Source organism: Doryrhamphus excisus, chromosome 16 (genome assembly GCF_030265055.1).
Source record: "Doryrhamphus excisus isolate RoL2022-K1 chromosome 16, RoL_Dexc_1.0, whole genome shotgun sequence".
Lineage (NCBI taxonomy): Eukaryota > Metazoa > Chordata > Actinopteri > Syngnathiformes > Syngnathidae > Doryrhamphus > Doryrhamphus excisus.
This window is the reverse complement of record NC_080481.1, coordinates 6,758,988-6,778,034: the sequence shown is the minus strand read 5'-3', so window position 1 is coordinate 6,778,034 and position 19,047 is coordinate 6,758,988. Positions and strand designations below refer to the sequence as shown.

Below are 19,047 nucleotides of genomic sequence, written 5' to 3'. Positions count from 1 at the left end.
GGAGTACAGTTTTTTTTTTTCTTTTTAAGAAAGCGTCCCAGTCCTCCTGAACAACATTAAAACTTACGTTCTACATTTAGCTTGACTTGCGTCCTGTCGTGCAGAGTCTCACATCGGTAGGTTCCCCGATCCGTAAGATTCAAATTGTGGATTGTCAGACAGCGTTTACGGCCGTCCTGGGTGAGTGTATGTCGGGGCCCAGACTGGATGACCACCCCCTGCCTCATCCACTGCACTTCGCCCACTTCAAGACTGATCTCCGTCTCCAGGGTGGCATCACCAAACTCTTCCGCCATGACAGCCTCCATTTTCTTTGTAAACATAATCTGAGCCTCTAAACATGAAGGTGGGACGCACATCAAGGTCATGGTGTATTGACGCAAAATAAGTAATGGTGGATTACATTTACCTTGGACTTTGAGGCTTGCTTTGCTTTTTGTGCCTTCAGCTTCAGCTGTGATTTTGGAACAGTCCAAAATCTGGCACATCTTGATCACTAAGGTGTGGCACAGACCATTCTGTGTGACCTGGAAACGGTCACTAGGGTAGATCACATCATTGTCCATGGACCAGACTAGCTGTACATCCTCAGGTGAAACCACACACTTGAAGGTAGCATCTTCTCCTTCTAGAACAGTGGTGTTGTGGAGCTCAGTCAGGAACTCCACCACCCGGGGCACTGATATGACAGAAGGATGTGAATGAATCTTCTTCTGAATGTGACATCTATCTAAAAAGTGTGGGCATGCTTACTGTGTACTGTAAGCGTTGCTGCCGTGCTGTCATCTCTGGACTCGCAGGAGTATTCCCCAGAATCCTCCTTTGTCAAACGATGTATAGTCAAACTCCGCTCGACTCCATCCGCTCGAATGGAGAACCTTCTATTTGGAACCACCTCAACACCATTCTTCAACCACTGCACATCCGCTTTGGGTTTGCACACTTCACAGCGAAGGGTCACCATTCCGTCGGCATAAGCCACACTGTCTTGCAGCGGCTTTAAAAATTTTATTCTCATTTCTGGAAAGAAAAATGTGTCTGCACACTTCTACATGATAGAATTGGGTGTGATAACAGAAACCTTTCATACCTTTGACCAGCAGGCTGAAGTGAATTTGGTCGGTGCTGACATCACAGGTGTACTCTCCAGCATCCGAGCGCCTCAAAGGTGCAATGGTGAGGGTGCGTTTATGTCCTTCCATGAGTGCTCGGAAACGCTCACCTTCAACTGGTGTCCAGTCTTTCAGCCAGCGTACCAGCGCATTCTCCTTGGACACACAGCTGGTGAAAGTGACACTTTCTGCCTCGTAGCCGGTCACTACAATGTCATCCTCCTTATTTATGAACGTCACTGGAGGTTCTTGGAGAAGACCAGAAAAGAATCAGTTAGCTTCACTCCATGTCTTCGATTGGTCGGAGGATTTTACCTTGAATCCTAACAATACTGATCATCATGTCATCCACTGCGTCACACATGTACTTCCCCGAATCCGAAGGTTGAACGTTTGAGATGATGATTTTCCTCAGAGTCCCATAGCATTCAATACATGTGCGAGAGTCGTTGACAAGCAGCCTGTCATTGCAGTACCACTGGACAGGAGCGTTTGCACGGGACACCTCACAAGCCAGGATCAAGTCGTCACCTGCTGTCATCTCCTGGAAGTCTGCATCGTTTGAGTTGCCCAAAATGGTCACAGGAGGCTCTGGGACATAGAGCAGATTCTGAGACCCATGTTTCAAATATGATTCTTTCATTAAAGCCAGTACATTAATATACCTTGCACTGTAACCAGGAAGCTAATGTTGTCATCTTGAGCATCCATAAAGTATTCTCCGGAGTCCCCCAGCTCAGCATTGAGGATGACAAGTGAGCGAAAAGCGCCTTCCTCCTCCTCACAGAATCTCTCGTCACCCTCAATTCGACAGCCATCCTTGTACCATTTGGTTTTGGCCTCGGTGCTGGTGAGCTCACATTCTAACACAATGTCATCAGAACTCAGGACTTTGAGGTTTGTGTTAATGTCAGACTTCCTTAGGATCTTCACCAGGGGCTCTGAGGATACAGAATGAAAATAAGTAAATGCACAAATCACAAACCGTATTTTCATGTGGCTTGCTTGAGGGGGGGGAGGGAAAATTACTTGAAATGTGGACCTGGAAGTCAAGCCTGTCATCTACAGCGTCACAGCTATACGTGCCAGAATCCTCCACAGAAGGAGAGTGGATTGTTAACTGACGGATTAACCCTTTCTCTGTTATGGTCACATCACTGCTCCCCTCTATCTTATGCCCATTTTTCAGCCATTTCACGTATGCATTGGGACGTGACACCAGGACCTCCAGCATGATCGGCTTCCCAGCAAAACTCTCCTTCAAAGTGTTGTCAGGACGGGAAAGCGTCACCGGTGGCTCTAAACAAACAGAAAAAGACTGTTAAGTCACTGAGGATCTTGGGGGACAACATCTCAATTTTTACCTTTAATAGTCACCATGAAGGTAACTGAGTCGTCTTCAGTGTCACACACATACTCCCCGGCATCTTCCACAGCGGTCACAGGGACAACCAGCTGACGTTTGTCCCTGTCTACCTCCAGGATGAGGTTTGGACCCTCCTCTACCTCCAGGCCATCTTTGTACCACGTGACACCAGCTTCAGGATGCGAGATCTCACATCTGAGTTGTAGCTTTGTGGAAGCCAATTGGGCGACTTCAAGCACAGACTCAGTCGGGGAAAGGATTCGTACTGGGGGCTCTGGTGCATAAGGAATAGTATTCACATGGAGCCTGCTAGCTACATATTAGTTTGTATTATTAAGTACAATTTCAGTTTTTACCTTTGACAGTCAGTTGGAAGAACACAGAGTCCCCATTTGTCTCGCAGACATACTCCCCCCCATCCTCCGCTGCACTGTGGACAATGGTCAGCCTCCTGTAGGGACCTTCTTTTAACAGCTGGATATTGCTACCCTCTTTTACCTCCTCGCCATTTTTGAACCACTGCACCTGTCCACCTGAGCGAGACAACTCGCACTGCAGCTGAATTTTCTGGGAAATGTAACCCTCCGTCACAACATCTTCTTTAGGATTCACAATCATCACTGGAGGCTCTGTGGGAGGGCGTGAAGTGTCAAGTTTTAAAATGAGCATTTTCTTCCGCCACTTGTCCCATACAACCCACCTCGGACATTGACAGTGAAGTCCATGCTGTTGTTTCCAGCTTGGCAGGTGTAGCTGCCTGCGTCTGCAGTTTCGGCAGAGCGTATGATCAGCCTCCTCAGGGTTCCCTCAGCTTGCACAGTGATGTTGTCACTGGGTTCAATTTCACAACCGTCTTTATACCTGGACAAGCCCGATCGGACACAGACATACAGCGTGCCAAATAGGCGAGGTTACAGCATTTAAACACTACATGAAGGTGCAGCACGGGACTGCTTACCATACAACTTGAGCATCCTCTCTGGAGACATGGCAGAGCAGTACCACTGGGTCGAGCTCCATGCTGCTCTTGTGGAGCTCCTCTTCGGGAGCTGGACTGAACTGCACTGGAGGACCTGGAAAGTTGACAGCATGTTTATCTCCAAGGCCATTGAAGATAAGGCCAAGGATTGTCTAGGTTTAACCTGTCTACAGTAGTTGACATGTTTTAAACCTTTGTAGATTCCACGGACTCCAAACTGAGGAGGGGCAGAGCCACCGCCCTCATGAGGTAGCTATATGTAGCTATATGTAATCTGCCCATGATGCATTCAGGCTTCAACACACATGACAACCTAGAAGGGTGTGATTTGTAATTTTAAACGCATCTCTCAAGAATGTTAATCTCCATCAACTATACTATATATACTACAGTATATGCTATCGAAACTACAGTATTTGCTCAAAGGCTTTACCTGCAACTTCAACAGTGAATGCTAGGACATTCCCTGATGTCTGACATGTGTAAACTCCAGCGTGATGCTTCTCAGCTGAGTGGATCACGATTCTCCTCATGTTTCCATCCGATTGGATCTTCATGCTATCACTCGCCTTCAGCTCCTCGCCATCTTTGAACCAGCTTACTTTAGCTGAAGGGCAGGAGACTTCACAGTACAGCACAATGACGTCACCAGTCTCTACCCTTTTGCTGCTGTCAGATTCCAAAAGAGGACTGAACTCCACCACAGCGGCTGCAAAAGCATGAGCACAAACTCACCATGATGACTTTGTCACTGGCTCAATATGACCACAACAAATCAACAGACTTTGTCACGTACGTTTAACCTTGAGAACAGCAGAATCTCGCACCCCATTGGCGATGAATGTGATTTCTGCCTCATCCTCAGTCGTGATGGTTTCATGGATAACCAAAGTATGCTCTGTCTTGGACTGTTTGATAGAATATCGTCCACCGTTTTGCAGTTGGGCACTGTTCAAAAACCAGGAGCCAACCACTGAAGTCGAAAGCCCGATGGAAAAGGCAGCATCCTCTCCCTCTGTGACCTCGAGACCCTGAAGCTGACTGTAAATCTTTGGCCCTGGAACTAAAAGCAAGAAACACAGGGAATGTGACTGCATTCATTTGAGCGAGAAATGACACGACAACCTACCGAGATGGACAACTTTGGGAAACTCCACATGGCCACTACGGCCATATTTGTTGACGCAACAGACTCTGAAACGATAGTCTCCCTCACGGGGCACGCCATTTCCGCAGACCTCAGTTGAGGTGGCAGTCTCGGAGGTGAAGCACTTCTGCCACTCCTGTGAGCCCACCTCCTGTCTCTCCACCACAAAGATGGAGCGAGTAGTCGTCTGGCTGTTTGGTGCAGGAACCCAGGAGAGCAGGGCTCCGTTCGGACCGTCCACATCCATTTTGACTACAACGGGACATATCGGTGGGCAGTGTCTGGTGGCTTCAAGAAAAGCATGGATGATTTAACCAGGAAGCAATTTGCTCCTCAATCAAACCTGAAAACATGAAATGACAGGCATACCTCTGACTTTAAGGCGCGATGAAGTCTTGGATCTCCCTGTGATAAAAGTCACCAGCCCAGAGTCTTGATGGGCCACATTGACAAAGACCAGCATGTGAGTTTTTCCAAAAGACTTGAGGATTGTCTGATGAGTCTCACGCAATTTTTGTCCATCTTTGAACCAGTGGACCTCCATGTCTTCGTCTTCCACTTCTACATAAAATGCAGCATTCTCACCTTCCAGCACCTCCACCTTTCGTGGAAGTTTACGTACTATTTTACCTGCAGGAGTACGAGTTATAATGACTCATCATTCAAATTCTGCATGATGCTCATAAATATGACTAGACTGAGAGTGTACAATACCTTTGACCATCAGCTCTGCTACGCTCTTTGCCCCATCTGGCGTCTCGCAGAGATACACGCCATCATCGTCCATTCCCACATCTTGGATGGTGAGTTTTCGCCGAGTACCTTGCTGCTCCATCCCGTATTTGCTGCTGGGCATCAGCCTATGATCCTCCAGGTACCAGGTGATAGGTACAGACTCATCTGGAACCTCGCATTCCAGCACGGCAATGTCCCTCTCCCTTACTTCCACATCTTTTAACGGACACTTGAATCTGACATGAGTGCCTCAAAAGAAAAGAGAGAATTGCTTTCAGAGGCCACATTTGGGAGGTAAAATGTATTTGGAAGATGGAAGCAAAACTGTAGTTATTATCAGTATACAGTACGTCTGTCAATCATACTAGAAGAGAACGAGTCTACAAACATAATGTCGGTATGTCTCACCTTTGACTGACAGATGAACCGCACTGAGAGTGTTTCCAAGAGTGTTGGATGCCGCACACACATATAGCCCTGTGTCCTGAACTTTACAGTACAGAACCTTTAGTGTGTAGTAGCCTTCTCGGTCCTCAAATATGAGGTGGCGCCTGCCAGGCTGGAGGGGAACCCCATCCTTCTTCCAGATGATTTCTGGCTTTGGTTTCCCTGTGACACAGCAGCGGAACTTGGCGTGTTTCCCCTCTACCACCACAAACTTCTTGACCTTAGATGCACTGACCGACGGCTCCTCCTTGAGCCTCGACAAACTGAGCTTCCCATCTCGGTGTTTCGACTGACTGGATAATTTGCTGTTGTCTCGCTCTGGCACAGACTCAACAAGAAGGACCGCGCCTGCCAGGGCCTGGCCATTGCAGTTCACTGCCTTGCAGGTGTAGACGCCCTTGTCAGGCATGCGCGTTCGATAGATCTTAAGCTGGAACCAACCACCATCTTGACTACTAACAGTGAAGTGGGAGCTCTCGAAGATGTCATTTAGTTTCTTGCCATCTTTTTCCCACAGCAGCTCCGGCAGTGGCTTGCCCCACACCTTGCAGGAAAAGGCGGCATCCTCACCTCTGTCCACTCGCAGTGACAGTGGCTTGATAAGGAACCTCGGTTTGTCATCGGACGTGAAGTCATCCTCCTGGTCAAGCATGTGCTCTCCATTGTTTTTTCTGTGGTCGCCATTTTGCATTGCGCTGTGCCCATTTTCGGTTACATGCTCCTCCACACCATTGATGTCTTGTTGCTGACCACTTTCCTCTACCTTGAGGGAAGCTGTGGCATACGTTTCCCCAACACTGTTTTTAGCTTTGCAGATATACTGGCCAGCATCCTGCTCCCTCACCTCCCTGATGCTCAATAGGTAGAACTTTCCCTCCTCTGAGAGCTTATACCGTCCTTCAGTCACAATCTGGACATTTTTATGCTCCCAGATCACATCAGGGCGGGGTTCCCCGCCAATTTGGCACCTGAGAGTTGCGTCTGTTCCGCAGTGTGCCACCACAGGGCGCGAGTAGCCCAAAACACGAGGAGCACCTCCAAAAATGTCCATGGTGTCACTGTTGTTTTGTTGAATGAAGACGTTGGACCTAATGGCAAATAATAACATGTTAAAAAAATTTGATGTTTTTGTTTCACCATTATTTTCCCACCTAAGACGATGGTGAACCCATTCTCATGTACAGTGGCAGTCACAGGCAAGACGGATGTCATACGAGAAGTAGAGAATAACAGGCAGGACAAAAAGAGACATTAGCTGCGGTTTAAGCGCTTCATGTTTAAGCCCAAGTTGTAGTTGAGACGAGTCACTGCACTGGAATGAATGATGACCAAAGGCCCCCCCTCTTTGGTGTTTAGTTTTTACATTAATTCCTTCAACCGTTGTAGGTCTTCCACGTGAAGGTTTTTCTATTCCAGTGGGTGCTGCAACTCAGTAAAGAAGTAGGGCTACGGTATAGCTAAAAAAAGCCACAGGCAAGCAGGCCAAGATAAACTCTTTCGGAATGGAGGGCACACGGCGGGTAAATGAGATTGTTTCTGTACACAACATTAGACATCAAGCTTCCGGGAGTTAAACGTACCCTTTTTGATGTTCGCTTTAAAGCTCAACTGCCCTTTCTTCCCAGTCTGGCAGCATATTAATTCTGCGTCCCTTGATCTTGGTTCTTCGGTGTGCTGCTTTGAATGGTGAGGTTATTTAGTAGTCAGCCAGTATGTCCTGCTCGTGTCCCCGTGTTGGGCGACTAAAATGACCACAGTCTGTGCGTCATACACCGGCATTGTCAGGCATCCCGGGAGAGAGAGATAGGAGGTAGATTTTGGAGGAAGGGGGCTGCTGGTGTGAGGGATTTTGCAGCTGCTCCCACTAGGCTGCCCCACTGCCCCCAACCCTAAAAATATCAGCCGCTTCCATGACAGATAAAGTCAGGCCCTCTGCTACCACTAAAGATAGAGGGGAGGATGAGATCGACACCCCGACACTGGCTTCACCCTCCTGGAAGCAGGAAGGACAACACAGCTGCTCCAGCTCTTGGAATGATGTTGTTGCATGAATCTAATAGATTAGGGTGCGTCTGCAAGAAAACCTATTAAGGATAACAAAGTGTTGAGCTGTACTGGTATTCATTTCATGAATCAATGAAGATTTAGGATGGAAAATGTAATTCTGTCTTATCTGTTGGTACCTGAATAACTTTTGGGATCTGAGATCAATCAGCGTACAATCCCAAACTAGGAGGGAATTCAGGACGACATCTCTTGGCTTCCAGGTTATCAACCTTAGCCAAGTGTGTAGTACAACTCGGGTTATGTCGCAGTTCATTCATATCTAAGCACATTATACTTATTGTTGACCTAAATGAAGCATAAAAATAGCTGAATTGAATTAAATGAAGGGCTGCATGGCGGGCGAGTGGTTAGTGCTTGGAGACCGGAGTTCAATTCTCCCCGTGCATGTGTGGGTTTTCTCCAGGTAATCCGATTTCCTCCCACATTCCAAAAACATGCTAGGTTAATTGGGACTCCAAATTGTCCATAGGTATGAATGTGAGTGGGAATGGTTGTTTGTCTAGATGTGCCCTGTGATTGGCTGGCGAGTCCAGGGTATACCCCGCCTCCCACCCAAAGACAGCTGGGATAGGCTCCAGCACCCCCGCGAGCCTGGTGAGGAAAAGCGGTATAAAATGAATGAATGAATTAAATGAAAAAACTAAATGAAAAAGTAGAAGGCATTCTAATTGTGAATGTAGCATGTATTCTACATTGGCCACTAGGTGTCAGTGTTTGGTCATACAGGCACTCGACCCTTCATTAAGGTTCACATTTACTGTGACACAACTCGAGCTTCCATGGCTTATGAACTCGTATTCTGTGTACTATATTAGCTAATACGAGTGTAAAGCCAGGGAAGTAAGCTGTCCAGAAACAGAACAAAAAATATTGACTATTGAGGATTTTGCGACGGTCCTAAACACACAGGACACACCCCTGTCTGGGGAACGGGTAGATGAATATCCGTCCTTGTCGCTGCTTCATGAGCGTCTGATCCTGGGGGCAGGTTATCAAACAGTCTGTGTGGTCTGTTGAATGTCCAACTTAAAACTAACCTCACCTCTGTAGACTGGCTTTAGTCTGGAAGAACCTGACATTGTGTTCATCTTGGCAGCTGTTGGTGGGACTGAAAAGCAGCAGTAGAGCGATGATTTAACAGGATGCCGTGCAAGCATGCTAGTTTATTTCTTACTGGTGACTCCACACCGCTGGAATTCACCACTCTGGTGTCCGCAAAGGGGGATGGTTCATGTGATGCCCAATCTTTCCACTAGAGAGCGCCGGAGATATGTCTTTAGTGTATCTATCATCATCGTCTTGGACACAAATGTGTGTGTGGGGGGGGGGGGGGGGGGGTGAAATAAATGTTTCAAGCAGTAATAAGCAGTAATGTATGTATGTAATGTATGTATGTAATGTACGCGTGCATGTCACAGCGTCAAAACAATCAGTTCCTATTTGCCACTCAGTGTTGATAGTTGACAGATAATTGATGCAGCATTGTTGCTATTGGCGCTCTTTGTGACTGGAAGACTCTTCTGAAATAAGATATAATATAATTTTCAATCTTTGTGATGAGTTCTTTCTAGAATTCAATGAGTTTCTTGTCTTTGCTGCATTCACCCATCTTCTCAACCAATTTAGCAGTTACGCTCAATGACGACTGCACGGACAGCAAGTCAGCAACAGGCAGCCTGCTTAGTTTGGGCAGCCCATTCAGTGGAAAGATGCAATACAATGCAAACGGAGTAGTTTGCCAGGCACAGTATGGTACTGAAACCAAGGCAATATTGTGGCAAAGATTTTCAACTGTATTTGATGTTTTTTGTCAAGTCAGCTAGCCGGGATGCGAGGTGAGAGTGACTTAGCGGCCTCGTGCAGTCACGTCATACACAAAGGGCTTTGGCGGCAGATGTGCATGTCGCACGCAAACGCACACGAAGGGCAGATGCGGAGAGAAGATGCCATCACATTGCCTGGTGGCCACTGGCAACCATCTGCTGTAGATGCTGATGTTTTGCTCCCGCCTCCTCACTGCTGTGGATGTAGGGCTTGTTAACATCGTGTACTTCTAAATCTGGTGGAAGAGTGTGTGCATGACCCTGGGCATGCACCTGTCAATCACTGCATCTCAACTGCTACTAACACAGCTGTCATTGTGAAGGCCAAGCTGTTAATTGGCCTCCAGTAACCCGAGAGTCTTAATTAGGAGCTTGGTCTTTACCCTGTGTGAGTGGATGACGAAGCGACAGCATCATGTGAGAAATGGAGGTGTATATGTTAGGTGACCTCCTTTTTCAGCAGACGTCTCGCCCTCAGCCCCCCAATGCTAAAAACTTTGGCGAAGGCTGCTGTTACCATGGTAACCCATTTGCACACTCGCAAAGGTGTCCTCTGCGTGAACCCATATTCTCTTTGATGAGAGAGCTTCCTCATGACTTCTTGCTTTGCAAATTTGACTGTGCGGCCAGTAGCTGTGTATCATTCTTACTGGGACAAACTCACCCCCCCCCCCCCCCCCCCCCCCGGTCAGGCTGGAGCTCTGTAATGGAGCGCAAAAAGAACCCAAACCACACTGATGCTCTCAGTTGGAAAAGGGTGGATTGCATCCTTTAGGTTGGGAGTGAGGTCAAGTACCTCCTTCAGGTGGAGGAGTTCAAGTATCTGATGCAAGTGATCATGTCAAAGTATCCTTGGGCAACGCACTGCATCCCCAGTTACTCCTGCAATGCATGTAATGCATGTAACTTTGCGGATGCAGGTTTGAGTGTGTCACTAGTCCCCTACAAATGTTCTAGGATGTCACTATGCTTTTTCTTGTCTCAACTGTTTGTTTTGGGTCAAGACCCAAGTAGACCCATTAGCTCGCTCCCTCGCGCTGCCCAACGTAATTGTCATTTAGCAAAGATTTGTGGCTACGAGTTCGAGCCCCAGCCAGGGTGCAGGGATGAATCGCGTTCCCCATGTCTTTGCACAGCGATCAGTGCGGTGACTGGTGGCACACGAATGTATGGTTAGCTGAATGGCAGGAAGTCAGAGGAGGGAATGAGGAGTTATGTAATCCAGACCACGTGGGACCGATTCAGTAAAAGCAGGCTGCAGTAAAATCCCTTGCCCTGACAGCATTTGCCTGCGTGACTAGTGTGTTTGTTTGTGGATCCGTTTTTATCACCAGAGAATATGCATGTGTTTGTTTAGCTGCGTTCGGGGTGGTCAATAAAGATCACAAGACTGTTATCTCATTCCAGCGACACTTTGGGACACACTTCGACTGATCTTCAACATCTTTCTGCTCATCCATCTTCCGAGCGCCGCAAATCCTGCCATGACCCGACTGTAATCCACCACTGTAGTCATGAGATTAAGAGGAATACATTTATTTATAGTGGAATATGCTGACTTGAACATGAAGATGGAGAGATGATGATGCTCAGCCTCGGTAATCTTGGCATCGTACGGATGTCCTTAATCTCGCGCACATGCACAGACATACACAAAGCGCATGAATTTAGCAGTGTGGGTACGGATGGAAGAAAGGAAAAAGACAATTGTGTGTTGGTGGGACTGAATGAGTTCTGACCACTGATCTGCCACATCATCGTGAGCCTACCACAGGGTGTTTTTCTTTGCGTGTTGCATCTAAATTAAATGTTTCCGCATTATATTGCAGTGTTAGATTCATCTTTGATGAGGTCAGTCACCCGAACGTACCATCAGCCCACTCACCAACCATAGTGAGTGTCAAGCTGGTGTCAAGCTGTAGTTAAGAACATTGCATTTTCTCAACAGTGCGGACATTCCTTCTGTTTCACCATCATGGGTGAGACATTGTTGCTAGGCAACACTGCCCAGTGTCAAAATGTCCCCACAAGCCCGTTCCAGCATAGTTGGGAATGTGTGTGTGCATGTCCTGTGAGTGGGTGTGTGTCATTCTAGCCATTCAACAGAGCAATCTTCATAGTTGACTCTGCAACCGTGGCAGAAAAAAGACAACAGACATGTGTTGTGTTGGCGTCATCTCACTGCATTTCCAATGATGATACTGTGATTCCACTGTGATTCCACCACTCTAAACATGGCCGCCCCCTAGTTAGACTGAGGCCTGTTGCAGAATACTAGTGTCTTGGGATGGGATCAATCCTCAACCCTCGGCCTTAAAAGGTAGCGTTACACTACCAGGTGAGATGAGCCTCGGGCAGGCTGTCTTGGTGCTCTAGACCTCGTGGCATCCAGTCACCCAATCCGCATCCTTTGACCAAGAGATGGTCCCTCCAACCTCATAGTGACAAGGAGCCCTATTGGATGAAGTGTAATGTTCTTTTAGTGAATTGTATGATTAAATGCATCAAATGTTCTGATTTATCGGATGGCAGCTTCCTGCTGTGGCACAATGAACCTCCCCTCTGAGAATATATACTCCAGCTAGGGCCTGGTTTTACCTGGGGCATATTTGATGGTGTTTTCTCCTCAAGCCAGACTCAGGGCATGTTCACAATAGGCTAGTCGTACCAGGCACGGCCCACCTCCACTCAGCCTGGCACCATTCCATGCTCACGCACAATGCTAATGACCGCAATACCATTTCGCCTCCCTGTTTATGATAACTGCCGCAATTCATACTATAAATACAATTCAAAGGCTCAAGACGGTCCAAAAGTCAAAGCTACAGCACACTTGCTCATTTGTCCAACATTTGTGAATATAATAAATTATGCACATCACATAATAAAGCAATGGCTCCTCCAAATCTGCCAATAAAAATCTGAAATTGTCCAGTAAGTGCCAGGACAAGCAAATGGGGTAGTGGCTGGAAAGGACTGTGTGAATCCAGGCTGGCCCTGGTCCAGCACAGTCAAAGGGTCCTCATTGTAGGAACTCAAAAGACCTCTATTTTACCTTAAATGGTAATGGTTTAATTTCATTTGAACATGCATCAAATTACAATTGAGTGCATCACATAATCAGTTCACAGTTCCACATGTCCAAAAGGAGTAGGAAGAAGCAAAGCTTATTAAATCCTACCCCTCCATCTGGTACTTTTACAATCAGTAACTGTTACATTTGTTCACTTCCTGCCTTCCTAATATAATTTAAGTTTTTTATTTTTATTTTATAATTATATTTTATTTATTATTTTTTAAATATAAGTGATGTTTGATTTTCCCGTTTTTTTCTATTTTTATCAAGCTGCGGTGCCTTCCCTGAAGCCTGCCTCACACCCTATTTGAAAAGCACTGATCTTCACAATTTGCAACAGGTAATTATTCTCTCCAGTTAATAGAACAGATAGTCCCACATTTGGGTGAGTACCAGTGAGTGACAGCATTTCCTTCCATTGTGGTGCAACGTAACCGGGACTGCAGGCTGAATGTATGTTGGTATTGCATTACATCCTATCTCTCTAATCCTGGTGTTCATTTGTAAACCCCGCATGTGCTCATCTGGATCTTCAGCTAAAGTCATGTTGCACGTGCCATTCACCGTCACTTTCTGAACCTGTCATTCATGCAGTTGAAAAATGCTAATTTAAGTAGGAGGAGGAGGATAGAACGGAGTCTCACTTTCATGGTCCGACTGATTGGAGGCGGATCCATGTGAGTTTACTCTTTGTCAATGTCTCCTCTTCTGTGTGTTTAGTTTACAGAAGTTCAGACGGTTTCCCTCTTTCTTTCCTTTTGTCTTTCTCCTCCCAGAGTACACAATTCATTGTGTGTGTGTGTGTGTGTGTGTGTGTGTGTGTGTGTGCTAGTAGTTTTCCATGAGGGAAGTTTGCAGGGGAAACGGGAGGAGTTGGCAGAGGGGAGGAGTTGGCCAAGGAATTTTAAACTTCTGTGTGTGCAGTGTGTGTGCATGGAAATGTGTTCAATGAAGACAAAACGGGAATAAGGGAGTCAGCAGCAGAACGGAAAACTCCAAACCATGAAGAGGGCTTTGCCTGTGTGTATGCAGGAAATGACGGGGTAATTGTGCAATAGCCACTGAAGTCACTTCTGTTGCTGACATTCGCCAGCAGTGGAAACTTTGTAAGTCTCCGTACAGGATGTATAAACTTGGGGAGACGAGCGAGCATGGGACAGAGGAGGAGGGCACGGTTCAAATAGAAGTGATGTCACAGATGGATGAAGACGCCAGCGATGATGTTCAGACAGATGAGGTCACAGGACATAAACATGAAACCTCGGTTTGGTGGGAAAATGACCAAAAATTTCTCTGTTATCGAACAAAGTAGTCAGTTTGAACAAAGCATCCACGCATTGGTGACTCTTGAAGTCTTGAAGTGGATGCGAGTACGAATTAGACACAACACACAGCAAAAACAATAACATTTCACACTGTCATTTAAAATCAGACTTGTAGACTTTTTACTGGATTAATGTTGTGTGCGAACAGGACTGACAAAGGACATCTAGGGGCCCAATGACTGTTGGTGTCAGAATTTGGGGCTCCCAACAGGACCCCAGCAGCCGCTTACGTCGCAATCCACAATGAAGGGAGCAGAGTGGGAGTGTTACGTACTGCCCAATTTTTGCTGTTGTCACACATTGAGTTATCTGATTGTGGGATTCCGCGTTTCCATGCCCTTTCCAAGGACAAGCACACATGTCCCACCTTCCTGTGGGGAGACTCCTCCTCCACCTGTGCAACCTCTGTGACCTTCTCTCACCTTGCCCGTGACACATTTTGCTACTCTTGTGGTGTTAGCAATGGCAACAAAGTGTTGAGGTTGTCTCAAGAAGGACCAAAAGTCCTGTATATTTTTGCCCAGCATATGCAGCCAAGTGATGGAATAAGTGGTTTTAGCACATGTGTTACATATTAGCTGCCTTCAAAGAACACATGTTGCTTTCATGTTCCCTTCTCGCCTACTCTAGCATGTAAATCTGAACTTTGACCCTGTTCAAGAGCGTAAATACCGCCCTTACTATCACTCACGGAAGTGCCAGGCAGCAAGCTCATCTCAGGTAAGCTGAACTGGACTCATTCTGACTGCCAGAATCTTTGTTCCACTTGCCTGGTGGATGCAGCATAGACGCGCCATTGGTAACCAAACCTGTCGAGCCTCCCATAGTTTCCTGTATTATAACTTGAATGGGTCCGCTCGGCAACACCCTGGCAACATCGGGGTAATGCATCCAATAGCTGGTAAAGTGTTCTTATTTTCCCTGACATTCTTAAAGCGTTTCCTCATTTTGAAATGCAAATGTTGACAGGTATGATTGTGACACAGCCCCATTTTGTCGGTTACACAAATATCACCAGCCCACAGGCTATGATGAATCAACCGCTGCTTAGCGAGGATGGCTTTCATTATTGATGAAGCCACAACTGAATAAATATCAATATATGCAGATACCGTTACCTCCATCTTTGTCATTGGTTATATAGTTCAACTTTTTTTCAATTTCCCAAATACTATGAATTTCTCCATGACTAAGTGATTTTGTTTGGAAAGGGATATTTCCCCACTCTGTTTACATATTAGAATATCCAGAATATCCAGTGTAAAATACCCCATTCCTATCCAAATCAGTTAGTAATGGAATATTTGGGAATTGGAAAACAGTCCATTATTAACAAAATATGTTTGGAATGGAATATTTCCCCACTCTGTTTATATATTTGAATAACCAGAACAGAGTGGGGAAATATTAATAATAATATTTCCCCACTCTGTTTATATATTTGAATATCCAGAACAGAGTGGGGAAATACTCCATTCCTAAAATATCCCTTTCCTAACAAAATCAGTTAGTCATGGGGAAATTCATAGCCAACAAATGAATAAAAACTGAGGCACCTCTTGGTTTCTCTGAGCAGATGATTTACATATTAGAACATGCAGAACAGAGTGGGGAAATATTCCATTCCAATTTCATTTCAACATATTTTGTTTGGAATGGACTGTTTTCCATTTCCCAAATATTCCATGACTAACTGATTTGGATAGGAATGGGGTATTTTACACATTAGAGTGTGAAAATATTCCATTTCTAACAGTATTATTGATTTTGTTTATTTTCACATTTTTCTGTACATTTTTGCATACAGCTCGAGCTGCAAGAATTAATCAATGAATCTATCATTGTGATCCATTTAATTGATAACTATTTTGCGACTTGATTATGATCGGTTTTTTTCCTAGAATATACAGTAAATATCCTCTAATTTTAGTCTCTCTTTAGTGGACCAAACCATGAGGCCTGTTTGTTTTTCATTTGGTTACTGATTACTGGATTAATCCAAACAACAATCTGTAGGTTAATCAACTAAGAAAATAATTATTAGTTGCATTTGTTCGTTGTGTGTGATAAGCCTATGATCATCAACTTGCTCAATAACACTAATGAGAGCGCTGTACAGTAAACATGCAATCTTCTTTTTCTCTTCGACCATCTCGCCCTCATTCCTCTAATTGCAGCTATATAATCCTGTGTCGGATTAGGGGGCTGCGACAGGGGGCTTGTGTGGGGTCTGTATGATGGGTTCACATTCCATTCCCTTTATTGCACTGTTTTGAAACCATCAACAAACCAAATCCCATTTACTCTCCCTTTGACGCTCAGATGAGGAATGAACATGTTGCAGCGCCAACGGATGCCATATGTTGCACAGAAAGTATTGTGAAGTATTACTACCACAATAACCTTGTAGAAACCGGTGTTTTTGACACAATAGTCTGTTCACACTGACTGCCAAGCCTGTAATTGGTCAGAAGTACTACAAACATTAACTATTTTCAAAATGAAAAAACTGAAATCTGTGAAAACTAAAACAATTTTTCACCCAGGAAAACATGTTAATCTGAGGCGAAAACCAAATCATACAAAAACTGTGACAGTGGTTTGATCCTCCATCCTCATGTGACCATGTCTAAGAATCCTTGGGGAAGATACCAAACCCTCATTGCTCCTGATGCTGCATCATTAGGTAAATGAAACAACAGTTTTAAAGAACCTTAAAGGTAGAAAAGTGCTGTGCAAGGCCATTAAATTACCTTTTGGTAGATGTCAACTTAGGATACAGACAATTTTTGTCCAAAGAAAACCTGATGAACTGGAATTTTATACAAATAAATTAAACAAACAAACAGTTAATCTAGATGATCCCTGAGGCAGTAACAAAGACCAGCTCTTCAGGTGCTGGAACCAAAATTGTGATTGTCATAAAATTATATTGCAGTTCATGTAATTGTCAACCGTATACGTATCTTATATCGTATCTCCAAGCCAATCCACCTTCTCGTTGGCAAATCGTAGCAACCATTAGCATTAGTTTTAGCTCTGTATGTTTAGTTTGGACTTTTTCTGAAGCAGTTCACAGATTTTGCAAAGAAATGCTGTTAAAATTGTTGAATGCATATTTTTTATAGATGCTATCAAAAACAGCCTTGTCCCCCAACCCCCGTCTGTTCTGATGGTCTTCGTTTTGAGCCGACCCCTAGACCTTTGACCTTCACAGATTTATATTCATTGCATTACCATTTCCCTTGCAGGTCTTTGCCCAAATGCCCAAATCCCTGCAATATCTCCATCCATGCCAAAACATTTTAAACCCTGATGCAGCCTTTGGCCAAATAAGAACCGCCATACCTATTCCATTTTTTTCCAGCCAGAGACAAACACATGGGCTGGGAATTTAGAGCAGAAATGCAAAAGTCTCTTTTGAAGGGGATTTCTAAAGCACTGCTGAAGATAGAGAAAACAGTTACTGTAACACATGACGGAGTAAGAATACCATTTAAATGGATTCAAACAGGAGGGAGCTAACTAACCCTCATGTCCCTGTACAGTATTGAGCGGTATCCAGTACCTGCACAAAGCAGCTTAAGCTTTTCTGACTCACTGTCTATGCATTTGCTGTTGAAGCCGACTGCTAAATAAGCCGCCATGATGGCCAGAGGAAGATGTGCCAGCAATTTGATAGAAACGTTGTTGAATTGCAGTGTTGTAGCACGTGCTAATTTGCAACACCTGACCACAGGAGGAGAACTGACTTCTCGCAATTATGAATTTTTATCTCAATTTTTACTTTTTATCTCATAATAATGATTCTATTATCTCATAATTTCGACTTTTAATCTCATAATTCACATTTGCCATTGGGATATTTTTACTTTCATATAAATTGATTCATTGGGTTTGCATTATTTCCCATGGAACAAATATGCTTTGGTTTTTGTCGGCCCTTTAGGAACAAATGAATAAAAACTGAGGCACCACTTGGTTTCTCTCAGCAGAGAATTTCACGTCACTCAACCCTTGCAAGCAGTAGTAGAACAATGGAAGCTCCCTTGTATTCAGAACAATGGCATTGGCTGTTTGCAAGCACCATGCATGGAGAAAAACATTGTGATTTGAAATGCAAGTCACGAGTTTCCTATGCAAAATTGCTGTAGATGTTTGTCAGAGGAGGAGGAAGAATGCCATGCCGATATTCTTCCTCATTAGCCAAAGTTTTGGACTTGCAATGAAAAGATAAATTGTCCAAAAGCAAGACATGAAGCATACTTCTTCAAGCGTTATTCCATTGCATGCCATGTAACGGTGCCTCAGTGGGGCTAATCTGGTATGATCACCCATATAGTCAATCAGTGTCCAGCCTCTATCACATAGCTGTAAAACAGAGTAACTATGGTTTGATTATTAAACGTTTTAAAAAGCCCACATGCTTTACTCGGTCTAAAGTCCAAGACATGGCAGTAGCTGTGTTGCGGAATGAAACCTTTGTCGTGCACGATTCACATCGTTTACGCCAATAAGCTTGCAAAGGGCACGTTTCACCTACAGTAGCGTGGAAGGCTTTGTTTGGGGTTAAACAAGCGCCACATCCGTTAGTCTGCTCCCAGCGCCATCAGCAAGCAAAATGATGGTTTTGCTTGCTGGAGTGAGTGTTGGTTCCCCAAGATGAAAAGTGAGAAGCCTGCAAAAAGTCTTTTTCAAAGACGGTGGGGCTTCTTGTTGCACATTTGTGTTAGTTAGCATCCCAAAGAGCACTTAGAGAGATTTCAGAAACCACAAACCACTTTCAGCACGAGGTTGTATTGTTCTGCCTCAAGCTGCTGTGACAAGATTCCGAGCTTAGGGTTTTCGAACCATTTTTATGGAACTGAGCTTCCTTCCTAGGGGATTTTCCGTAGATCACTTACATAGGTCGCCTTTTTGTGCATTGCTGCTGTTTTACAAAGGGTACAAAGGGCAAAAACTCACTACCC

General features: G+C 45.0%; 1 protein-coding gene across 3 annotated transcripts in view; it reads right to left on the bottom strand.

Annotated features, from left to right (window-relative positions):
• The window catches only part of obsl1a (obscurin like cytoskeletal adaptor 1a), a 24,206-nt gene that overhangs the window by 3,466 nt on the left and 1,693 nt on the right, over nt 1-19,047 (bottom strand). Inside the window, exons 1-18 of one of the 3 annotated variants that reach the window (XM_058052030.1) lie at nt 7,367-9,167; nt 5,748-6,874; nt 5,319-5,588; nt 4,974-5,234; nt 4,587-4,892; nt 4,254-4,520; nt 3,891-4,166; nt 3,437-3,551; nt 3,179-3,339; nt 2,835-3,107; nt 2,477-2,752; nt 2,142-2,411; nt 1,778-2,053; nt 1,428-1,703; nt 1,091-1,360; nt 754-1,020; nt 410-679; nt 68-334 (exon numbers count right to left, since the gene is read on the bottom strand). In XM_058052030.1, the coding sequence (XP_057908013.1) occupies nt 68-334; nt 410-679; nt 754-1,020; nt 1,091-1,360; nt 1,428-1,703; nt 1,778-2,053; nt 2,142-2,411; nt 2,477-2,752; nt 2,835-3,107; nt 3,179-3,339; nt 3,437-3,551; nt 3,891-4,166; nt 4,254-4,520; nt 4,587-4,892; nt 4,974-5,234; nt 5,319-5,588; nt 5,748-6,837 (5,191 nt within the window). In that variant the 5' untranslated portion in view covers nt 6,838-6,874; nt 7,367-9,167. Of the gene's footprint in view, nt 1-67; nt 335-409; nt 680-753; nt 1,021-1,090; nt 1,361-1,427; nt 1,704-1,777; nt 2,054-2,141; nt 2,412-2,476; nt 2,753-2,834; nt 3,108-3,178; nt 3,340-3,436; nt 3,552-3,890; nt 4,167-4,253; nt 4,521-4,586; nt 4,893-4,973; nt 5,235-5,318; nt 5,589-5,747; nt 6,875-7,366; nt 9,168-19,047 lie in introns of those variants that run through there. The other 2 variants (XM_058052031.1, XM_058052029.1) reach the window with 2 other exon arrangements.